Source organism: Oncorhynchus tshawytscha, linkage group LG06, assembly GCF_018296145.1.
Source record: "Oncorhynchus tshawytscha isolate Ot180627B linkage group LG06, Otsh_v2.0, whole genome shotgun sequence".
In the NCBI taxonomy this organism is placed as follows: Eukaryota; Metazoa; Chordata; class Actinopteri; order Salmoniformes; family Salmonidae; genus Oncorhynchus; species Oncorhynchus tshawytscha.
In genome coordinates this window covers 68,644,726-68,657,525 of record NC_056434.1, presented here as the reverse complement: position 1 = coordinate 68,657,525, position 12,800 = coordinate 68,644,726, and the positions used below count along the sequence as shown (strand labels likewise).

The 12,800-nt window shown below is 44.5% G+C and overlaps 1 protein-coding gene across 1 annotated transcript; it reads right to left on the bottom strand.

The window, feature by feature from the left end:
• Window positions 1-2,778: 2,778 nt before the first annotated feature.
• LOC112253526 (olfactory receptor 7C2-like) lies at window positions 2,779-3,678 on the bottom strand. Its single transcript, XM_024425473.1, has one exon. The coding sequence runs from the start codon at window positions 3,676-3,678 to the stop codon at window positions 2,779-2,781; it is 900 nt and encodes a 299-aa protein (XP_024281241.1).
• Window positions 3,679-12,800: the final 9,122 nt, after the last annotated feature.

Below are 12,800 nucleotides of genomic sequence, written 5' to 3'. Positions count from 1 at the left end.
TCCAACCCCACCCATCCTACAATACATGTCTCCCCCAACCACCCACCTCATTACTCCAACCCCACCCATCCTACAATACATGTCTCCCCCAACCTCCCACCTCATTACTCCAACCCCACCCATCCTACAATACATGTCTCCCCCAACCACCCACCTCATTACCTCAACCCCACCCATCCTACAATACATGTCTCCCCCAACCTCCCACCTCATTACTCCAACCACACCCATCCTACAATACATGTCTCCCCCAACCACCCACCTCATTACTCCAACCCCACCCATCCTACAATATATGTCTCCCCCAACCACCCACCTCATTACTCCAACCCCACCCATCCTACAATACATGTCTCCCCAACCTCCCACCTCATTACTCCAACCCCACCCATCCTACAATACATGTCTCCCCCAACCTCCCACCTCATTACTCCAACCCCACCCATCCTACAATACATGTCTCCCCCAACCACCCACCTCATTACTCCAACCCCACCCATCCTACAATACATGTCTCCCCCAACCACCCACCTCATTACTCCAACCCCACCCATCCTACAATATATGTCTCCCCCAACCACCCACCTCATTACTCCAACCCCACCCATCCTACAATACATGTCTCCCCCAACCTCCCACCTCATTACTCCAACCCCACCCATCCTACAATACATGTCTCCCCCAACCTCCCACCTCATTACTCCAACCCCACCCATCCTACAATACATGTCTCCCCCAACCACCCACCTCATTACTCCAACCCCACCCATCCTACAATACATGTCTCCCCCAACCACCCACCTCATTACTCCAACCCCACCCATCCTACAATATATGTCTCCCCAACCACCCACCTCATTACTCCAACCCCACCCATCCTACAATACATGTCTCCCCCAACCTCCCACCTCATTACTCCAACCCCACCCATCCTACAATACATGTCTCCCCAACCTCCCACCTCATTACTCCAACCCCACCCATCCTACAATACATGTCTCCCCCAACCACCCACCTCATTACTCCAACCCCACCCATCCTACAATACATGTCTCCCCCAACCACCCACCTCATTACTCCAACCCCACCCATCCTACAATACATGTCTCCCCCAACCACCCACCTCATTACTCCAACCCCACCCATCCTACAATACATGTCTCCCCCAACCACCCACCTCATTACCCCAACCCCACCCATCCTACAATACATGTCTCCCCCAACCACCCACCTCATTAATCCAACCCTACCCATCCTACAATACATGTTTCCCCAACCTCCCACCTCATTACCCCAACCCCACCCATCCTACAATACATGTCTCCCCCAACCACCCACCTCATTACCCCAACCCCACCCATCCTACAATACATGTCTCCCCCAACCACCCACCTCATTACCCCAACCCCACCCATCCTACAATACATGTCTCCCCCAACCAACCACCTCATTACCTCAACCCCACCCATCCTACAATACATGTCTCCCCCAACCTCCCACCTCATTACTCCAATCCCACCCATCCTACAATACATGTCTCCCCCAACCACCCACCTCATTACCTCAACCCCACCCATCCTACAATACATGTCTCCCCCAACCTCCCACCTCATTACTCCAACCCCACCCATCCTACAATACATGTCTCCCCCAACCACCCACCTCATTACCTCAACCCCACCCATCCTACAATACATGTCTCCCCCAACCTCCCACCTCATTACTCCAACCCCACCCATCCTACAATACATGTCTCCCCCAACCACCCACCTCATTACTCCAACCCCACCCATCCTACAATACATGTCTCCCCCAACCACCCACCTCATTACCCAACCCCACCCATCCTACAATACATGTCTCCCCCAACCTCCCACCTCATTACTCCAACCCCACCCATCCTACAATACATGTCTCCCCCAACCTCCCACCTCATTACTCCAACCCCACCCATCCTACAATACATGTCTCCCCCCAACCCCCACCTCATCCTACAATACATGTCTCCCCCAACCTCCACCTCATCCTACAATACATGTCTCCCCCAACCTCCCACCTCATTACTCCAACCCCACCCATCCTACAATACATGTCTCCCCCAACCACCCACCTCATTACTCCAACCCCACCCATCCTACAATACATGTCTCCCCCAACCACCCACCTCATTACTCCAACCCCACCCATCCTACAATACATGTCTCCCCCGAACCACCCACCTCATTACTCCAACCCCACCCATCCTACAATACATGTCTCCTCCAACCACCCACCTCATTACCCCAACCCCACCCATCCTACAATACATGTCTCCCCCAACCACCCACCTCATTAATCCAACCCTACCCATCCTACAATACATGTCTCCCCCAACCACCCACCTGGAAACCATGTTTTCCACCCCTTCCCACCCCCCTAGCAACCAGAAAACCCCTCATACCACCCTTCCCCATTTAAAGTTTAAAAAAACATGTTTTTATTATTTGTTAAACAATACCTCTTTCTCTGAGCAATTGTACTAGTATAAAATAAGATAGTTTCCCCATTTGTTTTGAGCATACATTTTAGCTCAGTATTTGTATTCTTTATTTTATGCAGTCTTTTTTACCCATCTTTATCAAGGGTGCCAATAATTACAGACCTGACTGTACATGGTAAAGGTAGATATCATGGGGGAGGTTCTGGAAAGTACAACTTTTATCCTCAAGACACACTAGCTGTCCCACCTCTCCCTCTGCACTTTTCCTCAAGGAGATTCAATAAAGTAAACTGGGAGGATTAGGCCACTTCTCCCAGCCTCCTCTGCTGCAGTCTGAACAGCTGTGCCAGTGTGTGCCGTACCTCCATGTTCCGAATACCGTAGGCAAGTGGGTTGATGCATGGTGGTACCATGAACGCCACTAACGCAGTTAAAAACATTAAGTGCTCCGCCAGTGACAAATTATCAGGAGGTGTCATGGACATGGCTTTCCTTAGCACCAATCTGGCTATATTCCCCATGATGGGCAGCAGCTGCAGGAAGAACATAAAGAAATAGAAGGTGATGGTGTGACGGGCGAGATTATTGTCAGAGTGGAAGGGTTCCACGGCTCTGCGGGCCGCTTGGTACATGCGTCTGTAGCAGATGGAGAAGGTCAAGATGCAGACGAGAAGTACAACAATGATAGTGACTGCGTGGAACATCTTCATTGCCCAGTGAAGGCCAGGTAGTTTATCCATGATTATGCGATCGCATAGTAGCCCTGGAATGGTTCTGCCAAAAGAGGTCTGTCCAGAGAGTAGAAGACCCACTTGGACAACAGCTACGGTCACTGAAAGCACCCAGGTCAGCACTATGGCCAGACGTAGTCGCCTGGAAGTCAAGATGACCATGTAACGGAGGCCGAGGCATATAAAGATGAAACGCTCCATGGCCATGAGGGTCAGAGTGAGCAGAGAGCATAGGATGCCTGTGCTACAGACAGTGACCTGCAAAAGGTACCAGCCTCCAAACACCAGTGTGTGCCTGGTCAACAGGCAGCGGAGCACGATGGGCGACAGAGTGAGAGACAGCAACAGGTCACTGACGATCAGATTCTTCAGCAGAGTATAGCGACGCCGCCAGGAGAAGCTATCTGAGCTCTTCAGCGCGATCAGCAGGTAGCTGTTCACCATCACAGAGAAGAGGAAAAGAGTCATGAACAACAAGACCAAAAGAACCAGTGATGTCTCATTCTGTACGATTTGCCAAAAGAGACCCGAGGAGACATGGATTTGCCTTGATGAAACTGATGTGCTCTGGTTGAGAGGAGAGAGGACCATGTGAGAGCAGTTGGTAGTATTCAGGTCCTTGTAGTCGATATTGCAGTTGCAACTAGGCTGTAGACCTGGCAGTCTTTTATTTGGACAGTATCTGTCTCCTTTTGAGCGACACAGATTGAGGAGAGTTGAGGGGAGGAGTTAAAAGGTGAAAAGGCAGGTGGCGTCGAGCATCCTTAAGCAACAGGACTTGGTCAATTTGTTAGCAGTAACTTAAAACCAATTCATTTTGGTCCCTTGTGATGTTGTTTATTCATAATCGCACAACCTACCCTTTCATCTTAAACATTTATCTCGCATGCAGTATTTGGTTCTGAGTCACAAGACCAGAACCAAATAATCAGTGAATTCAGGTGATTTGCAAGTGCAAATAACCACACTTCCATTGCGTTCTGTAAATCAGGCCGTGCCTTTAAGTGAGTGATGACGACTGAATATACAAGCAAGTACAAGTTTGACATGAACATTTACACCTCATTTATAGAGCAGCCGATAAGGACATTTTTTCAGTCTGTTAAAAATGGCAAACATCAACAAGACCAACGGCAACCCACACCACTCTCATCACGGTTGTTAGCAATAGTAGCATCCCCACAGTTTCAGTTTGTTATAAGAAACTTGGATTTGGGCATTGTCTTCTGACAGGTGGAATCATTAGTACGCAACGTGCAATCGCTCAATCGACGGAGCAGACGACTGTCACCCTGACATAAGACGGTGGGGTTTGGGCTGAATGATCCATCACAAGAACCATGGCCAGAAGAGACAGCAGATGTTTGCATATGTAAAACGCAGTTGATTAAATAAGGCTACAATTGTAAAGGGTTTACAACAGGGCTCAGGTGTCCACTGAAAATCATCATTATCCACAGTTTCACCTGTTTGGCCTGTGATCTTCTCACGCAGAAGTGTATTGAAGAGCTCTTGTCAGCTCTAGCTATGGCCATGTACTGTAGCTTTGAGCTACACAATCAATTTCAGACACTTTGGAATGATTTGGACATGAAATATGCCACACTGTTTGTTGCCATTGTCCTCATCAGACCTTGGACCTGGAACGAATAACATTCCCACACAAACAAGTGCAAGAAGAAGAGTGATCAAATGTTATTACTGTAATAACAAGCACTTGTGGACTGATGTTGACATACTGTACATTGTGATGCTCAACCTACTAAATTGCATGCAATTTCACACAATCTATGAATAAGCTATAAGACTAGACCTCAAATGTTGAAGAGACATGAGGAGGCTTTTCTATGAGAGAAAAGAAAAGCATGTGTGGGCAGCAGTAGCTTTTAATGAGCAGAGGGTGTTTGTGATCTAATTGACAATGTTCCAGTTTCATTGATACAGACGATTTAATGCAAGTCAGGCTCAGCTAACTGTCTGATTAATATACGGTACATGCTTCATATTGAACCATGAGTCCCTCTAGCTTCCTCTGTTGTTCCTTCTCCTTTGGGATGTTCACATACTTATAATGAGAGATTTTCTGAACATGGAGGCGAGAGAAACCGCCTATTAATTTCAAGCGTTACAATGTTGTACAGTTAATGAGAATTTATGCCTCAAGAAATTGCCCAGTTGCTTGTGTCAGAGTGGGCGGGTTTTACACTCATCAGAGAAACGAAATTGTGAGGAGTTATGGAATATAGGATGTAAGTGGAGAGGTGGGGAGAGTGAACAAGCGTGAACCAGCATGAAATTGAATGAACATGGAGAGAGGGTTTAAATGAATGGATTCACCTTGGGTAGGATTTAAGAAGCTTTAGGATGAGGAGCAGAGGTCACGGAGGCCTAAAGGAAGGGGTCAGTGCAGTGTCAGGGATTTAACAGTCATCAGCAAGGGCCAGTGATTGAGCACTGAAAATCCGTAGTCAAATACCTTCTACCAATGTATCCTCCAACATCTACTGAGTCTCAGCAGTAGTTGTTGCTTCCATACAAATTATGTCTATCACAATTAGAGCAGTAATTTGGAACAGAATTGTGTAAACCTTTGTCCATGTAAAAACTGTTATGCAATTTTTCTTTGTCAAAGTCAAGAGAAGTTTAAATGAAAGTGTATTGCACCTCAATAGATGTACAAGCCCCAAAAAACCTTCTGGAAACACAAATGTAAAAAATACAATAAACCCCAAGAAGAGACACAGTTGGAAGAAGCTTTGCTGCTTTTAACTTCTTAGGAACTCTTTCTTCCCATTACTCATAGGCCTTCCCACTGCCCCCCTTGCGGTCAGGTGCATATTTCAGGCAGGTTGACATCGCCTGTAGTCTTTGATTTGCCAAGACTCACACCTGCTGTAAAGGGGGAAAACATATTAGGTAGAGATGTTATTCAAATGTCATGATTTGGATTCTGTACCTAATAATGAAGCTGCTAAAGGTCCTAAAAAGCCCCCTTCCCATGGTTTCCTTTCATATTCATCGTTGACATGAGGCCGTTCGTCAGGATTCTGTATACAACACAAAATATGTACTTTACAAGCAACACAGCATGACCTCATTTGAAAGTTAAACAAATATGGGAGTAGTTTACCGGTGCATTGCTCCCTTCACTCAAGCTTTGAGATTTGAGCTGTCATTTTATAAAAGGAAACTAATGCGTCACACATGTACAGGATTTTTTCATCCAGTACTACATGGCAAAACAATGTAATTCAACTCATACCAATGAAACATTTCATTTCTCACCATGTATTTTTCAAAAATCATTCTCCGTTATCTGCTCTTCTACCTTTAGTAAATCTTCCTCTGTCTCGTTCAGGTTGAAGTCAAATTCCTCAACCAGAGTAGGGCGACTTTCCTTTAAAAGGTCACATTTTAAAAATGTATTCTGAAACAAGGTATTTTAGATTGATCCACATCCAAATATAACATTCTAAATGGAGAGTTTCATACTTGTGTCTGTCACAGGAAAGAGGTCTGATTTGGTGAGGGGGATCCCTCAATTAAGAAGGCCGAATGAGACCTCAAGCCTTCATGCTTCGTTGTTAAGCCACGTGAGAGACCAAGATGATTCTCTGCAATTAAAGATTGGATAACATCATGCCAATTGTTTTTACAATTAGAATACTTTTCTCAAATGCAGCTTGTGCTGCGTTTAGCCTTTTGCTTCTTGGTAGCAGAGGCACAGGTTTTCTGGTGAGTCAAGGCATATTTTGGTGGGCTTTGGGTAGACCTTTTCCTGATAATTAAGGCTACCTTCTCACTAGCCACACGCTTGGATATTTGAAAGGATCACATAAAGTAATACGTTAAAATTGTCTCCCTGTCAATCAAAAGGCAAGGTGGTTGTTCAGTGGCTATGGAAAAGGGGTCGATTAGTAATGCAGGCTATCATATTTACATAACTTGGAGGCAGTAGTGGCTGGAGGTGGGAGGTACATTCCTCATGCAATTCTAAACACACAATATACAGAATAAAAAAGATTCCAAGTAAACTGAATGTACAAACTGTCAATGTTCTGTATGTTTTAACATACCAGTTTTAAATGATTTGAATGTAGTTCTCTTTCAGTTTCTCTTGGAGATTTCGACTTCACTGGCTTCTGTGATTTTCAGCGTCTTCACATTGCAGTTTTGTGGGTACACATGTATTAGTTGCCTGTGTCAGCACCAGTGTTTAACCCACGGCGACAGTACCCAGTCCAGAGCGTCCGGCGACAGTACCCAGTCCAGAGGGTCCGGCGACAGTACCCAGTCCAGAGCGTCCGGCGACAGTACCCAGTCCGGAACCTCCAACGACGGGCCACAGACCGGAACCTCCAACGACGGGCCACAGTCCGGAGCCTCCCACGACGGGCCACAGTCCGGAACCTCCCACGACGGGCCACAGTCCGGAACCTCCCACGACGGGTCCTTAGCCCGGGGTCTCCAGCGACGGTCCACAGCCCGGGGTCTCCAGCGACAGTCCCCAGCCCTCAGTGTAAAGAAGGGGGGCGGCGTCCAGAACCAAAGCTGGGAGTCTGCGGCCGGGAGTCTGGGGGGGCGGGGGGTGCTGTCACGCCCTGACCTTAGTTATCTTTGTTTACTTTATTATTTGGTTTGGTCAGGGTGTGACAAGGGTGGTGTGTTTTTTTGTTGTTGTATTGTCTAGGGTTTTTTCTAGTCTAGAGGTTTATATGTCTATGTTTGCCTGGATTGGTTCTCAATCAGAGGCAGCTGTTTATCATTGTCTCTGATTGGGAACCATATTTAGGTAGCCATATTCCTTGGTTTATCTGTGGGTTATTGTCTATGTATTAGTTGCCTGTGTCAGCACCAGTGTTTATAGCGTCACGGTCGTTTTGTTAGTTTGTTTAAGTGTTCTTCCTTTTATTAAGAGGAATGTATTCTCATCACGCAGCGCCTTGGTCTCCTCGTCACAACGAACGTGACAAACCAATGCAATAAACAGTGCAAAGTCCACCATTTTAACATGTCAGGGGTCCTGTTGGCGAGTAACATTTGCAGTTTTTTCTAATCCAACTACCATGGTTTCTTCAATGTTACTCCCTTCTTCCACTCTTCACCACCTCCGGATAGGAGATATGCTGGATAGCCCTTACTCTTGTCACCTTGGTCTCCTGCACCCTAACAGGGCACTTCATGAATTTGTGCACATGCTCACCACCACAATTGCAGCATTTCGCCTCAACTGGCATACGATACTCTTCCTGTCTACATACAAATGGTTTACATTTATTACACTGCATATGTTTGGGCACATAGGTTCTTACAGGGTATCTCACATAACCCAAATATACTGTATATGTGAAGGAAGAATGGATGGAGTGGGCTCACTCTATCAACCAATCGGGTCAGTCGGCGTGCACCAATCACGGCATCTACCTTTTCAGCTACATCCTTTGAACTCACGTCTAGCGCCACTCCAGAGATAACCCCCTTGATAGGCAATCTGTTACACACACACAACACATTCCAATCCGATATATTTTTCAGTTGCAAAAGCTCCTTCTACTCCTCGGACACACAATCAAACAAAACAAGCCCACTTCTTGTTATCCTCACTGACGCAACCTTATCCAAAGCATCTATGATATTCATGGATGTCAAACGGATCTCCCAGATAACGCCATCGATCCAAAACCCCTCACTCCAACAAAAAAAAAGAGTCAGGTCAAGACTTTGCTTGACTAGATTCCACTAGATTCCACATTACCCATCGTATACCCCTCATATACCAGTAGTAGTCACTGTTCAGGGTGGAATCGTTCGACTGTGACTTATTTCAATATAGGTGTATCTGTTTATTTAGGTTGATGGCATGACATTGAGACAGTGACATTGATTCAAACATACCATTTTCAATCAACATTTAAACAAAGTCAAATCAAATATGTCTAATCAAATATGAAATTCAACATCATTTCAACCACCTAAGTATATTGAATATAGGATGAAAAACAGACATTGATTAAACAGTGAGAATATGCAAAAATGTCAACATCAAAAATATAAAATACATAAAATATGATGAATATGTGGCGTAGATCTGATGTAGCACGTTCAATATATTTACACGCATGACATGAATTGTGTTGCAATTTCCACACACATTTTTAACCACTCTATGTGGAATTTTCTATGCAATTTCAACGTATACATAGTTTGTATGATTACGTCGAAATTAGATTGATGTAACAACCTGTTAGTCAGGTTAAGTTATTGTATTTAAATTGAAGTTTTACCCTAATTTCAATGTTTGCAACGCTGGTGGAAATGATATGAAAACAGTTCTGGTTGGTACCTTTTTGCAAATCCAAATGTGTTTCAAACATAGATTCAACATCACAATACGTTGACAAATGTTGACAAATGTTGATTCAACCAGTTTGTGCCCAGTGGGCATGCAAAGAGATAAAGAGAACTGCTGGAGGAATTGATGTTTTGACACATTGTCGTAATAAGCCACATGAGAGCTTTGGGATTTGACTCTGAGTGTAGAAATCACAGGCTGTGCAAGTTTTTGCATAATGGTCCTTCAATTAATGAAACAGGATAGCTTTGAGGAATTCATCAGTATATGTCAAATCAGTTTACAGCTTCATCTGTCAGAACTACACAGCCCCGGCATCTATAAAAGCAAGTTTGAAGGAGATTTATCTGACAGAGCCTCAAGAACTGGCACTCTCAAATCTCTACAGTCCACATGAGAGCAAATTAAGAAAAGGGGTGTGTGCTTCCCCCTTCATCCAGTCTTAAATATGCAGTTCTGAGTATACTGTAGGGTTGTCATTATATTTCAAATGTTTTGCATGATGTAGGGTACTCTCCAGGGGGATGAAGGGGGTCCCTGTGTTTTGGTGCTTTTGAATATTTGATGAGGGCGTAAGGTCTGGGAGCTGTCTCAGCTGGCACAGGGGGTAACACCCCGACGGGGGGAGGGGGGGCGGAGGACCCTTCCTCTGATCCACCATAGAGCCTTGGTCCACCACCCCAGCTGTCAGAGAGAGAGAGACAGAGAGAGAGAGAGAGAGAGGAACCCCACCCACTCACTCATAAACACTATAGTAATATGAAGGAGGAGACTTTAAGAGGAGACTCACATGTCCAGTTTGAACCCATTAGAGTACTTATTGCATTGACAACCATTTTATTTACACTTGTTATGGGACTGTCCTATGCGTCTCAACATATAATTGTTTTTATTTGAATGAATGTTATCATTTAGTTGGTAATTATTTTCAAGGAGGCTGTAGTAAATCACATTGCGTCATGACAGGCCTATTGGGCAGTCAAACAGGGAAAGGCATGAGCATGTACAGTATCTCCAATGTCACTGCCTAGGGTAAAAGACAAACAGAAACAAAGCATGGTTTCTGGGTAGGTGAAAGAGATGGAATAAGGAGAAAACAGAGAAACGAGGGAGAGAGTGAAAGAGAGGGGGCACAGAGTGTTACACTACGTACTGTCTAGGTTGGAAAAGGGATGTCTGGGAGACTGAATGGATTAGTCCTGGACAAGGCCATTAGCTAATGAAGGCTGTCTGGGAAAGACAACAGCACCACTCCCAGAAATTACCTTCCTTACCTAACACTGGGTTTATCCGGCCAGTGGAGGGAGTCCTGACAACACTACAGCATCCACTGGTATTGTCAAATACCATGAGTAACAGTTGTTAAATAGATCATTCAGTTTGGACCAGATGTGACTTTCTGACACAAACTACTACAGTACATAAACTATAGACAGTTATATTAGGGAATTTAGAGTATGCCTGATGCGCTGACTTTGACGTCATGCAGAAGGGCACAATGAATCACAAAGCTGCCCTTATGCTCTTGTGCATTAGTGTGAATAATGTCTCTGTTATAAGGCATGACATGAGGAATGAACGTGTGAATACGAATGACCGCTTCTCTGTCATAAGAGCTGATGCACTTCTGAAGTGCTCCTGGACTCTTCTCTTAGAACACCCCAGAGGTTGATCTCAACTTGCTCTGTCCATGAAATAGAGTTATCTGAACTGCTCCAATTAGATTGTCTGGTGGGTTAATTGAATTACGTGTTTTCTCTGCGGCAGGCACACGTGCTATGAATAAATGTTCTTGGTTTTGTTTCATCAGTCTAACAAAATAGGATTCTCTGTCTATGTACGGAGCATTTAACATACAAATGATGTACTTATGCATAGAATGCATTTTATCTGGGTCTAGGATATATAAATATCACTGAACAAGATGTATTTCTTTAACTCTGAAGCTTTTCCATTGGTCGGAATCTGTCAACAGGACACAATAAATAGTCCCTCTGTGCCCAGTAACTCCCTTAACATGACCTTCTAGACCATTTTCAGACCTTCCAGTACGTTTAGCTGACTTGTCTGCGGCACAATCCCTAATAAGTTGTGTCAGAGAGAACTGGGTTTCCCCATGATTGTCTTGTGATCACGTGTCTTGTCTGGTCATGATGGATTCTGTTCATTGGGTTAAATTGAACAGATAGACAGGCCATGTTGAAAGTCAATAAGGGGGAAACTATTTACAGACTTCCTGACTTCGTCGTAGTTGTCCCAGGTGGGACATAACTCGTAAACAAAGAACAGGCCTTGATATTGTGTCCACATTATTAGTACAGAGTGGAGGAATCAAACAAGCCACTGAAGCTTTGGACAATGGCATTGCCATTTTTACATGACCGTTTTTCACTAGACACCGAACATTGAGAAAGGATCCAAGTTGGGGAGACAAAATGTTATCATCAACCTTGGAGCATTAAAAAAATGTACTTTAGTGATCTGTCTTACACTGCCACCTGCTGATCAAAAGCAGGCTAGCAGAAATTGAACGATCCAATCATGTGGTTCTTAGCCGGAGGTCTTCATAAGTTAATGTCCTCTGCTGGTGACTTCTATGCTCATCCATCGACATGGTAATACAATTATTCTTGGCATCAATTTGGTTTTAAAACTCCCCACACAGTATCGGTATGGATCATCTTGCTGACAGAAGCTCTTAATGTGTACCAGCAGTTCCTGGCACCGCTCCAGGAACGGCTTCTATTTGTATTTCTATCTTTATTTGTATTCATTTACATTATGTGTCGCCGGTGGGGCCTCATTTTGCTACTTCTTATGAAATGAATGTCTCTTGCTCTGTTTGGCCGAGCAAGTCTTGTCGATAGGATGGAATTATGATGTAATAAGACGTATTAAAATGAGGTCAGATAGATAGTCCAATCACAGCAGCTTACCCGTTGTAGTTTATATTTGCATTATGACCTTTATTCAGTAATCACACCATCATTTTTTATTTGTTGTTCTTGTTCCTTTTTAAAGTAATCTTAGAAGGTCTTACAATGAGGCTGAATCCGTAAAGGGAATCAGTTTTTTGCGTCATTATTATGGCTTCTTGTATTTCAGTCTCAGTGTCTCCTAGGAGCTATTAGTCAGCTCATGAGCTTTGGAGAGATTTAGGATTTAGAGCATATTAGAAAGGAAGCGAGAAGGAGGGCTGGATGGAGGTAGAGAGCATCGAAAGGAGAGAGCATCGAAA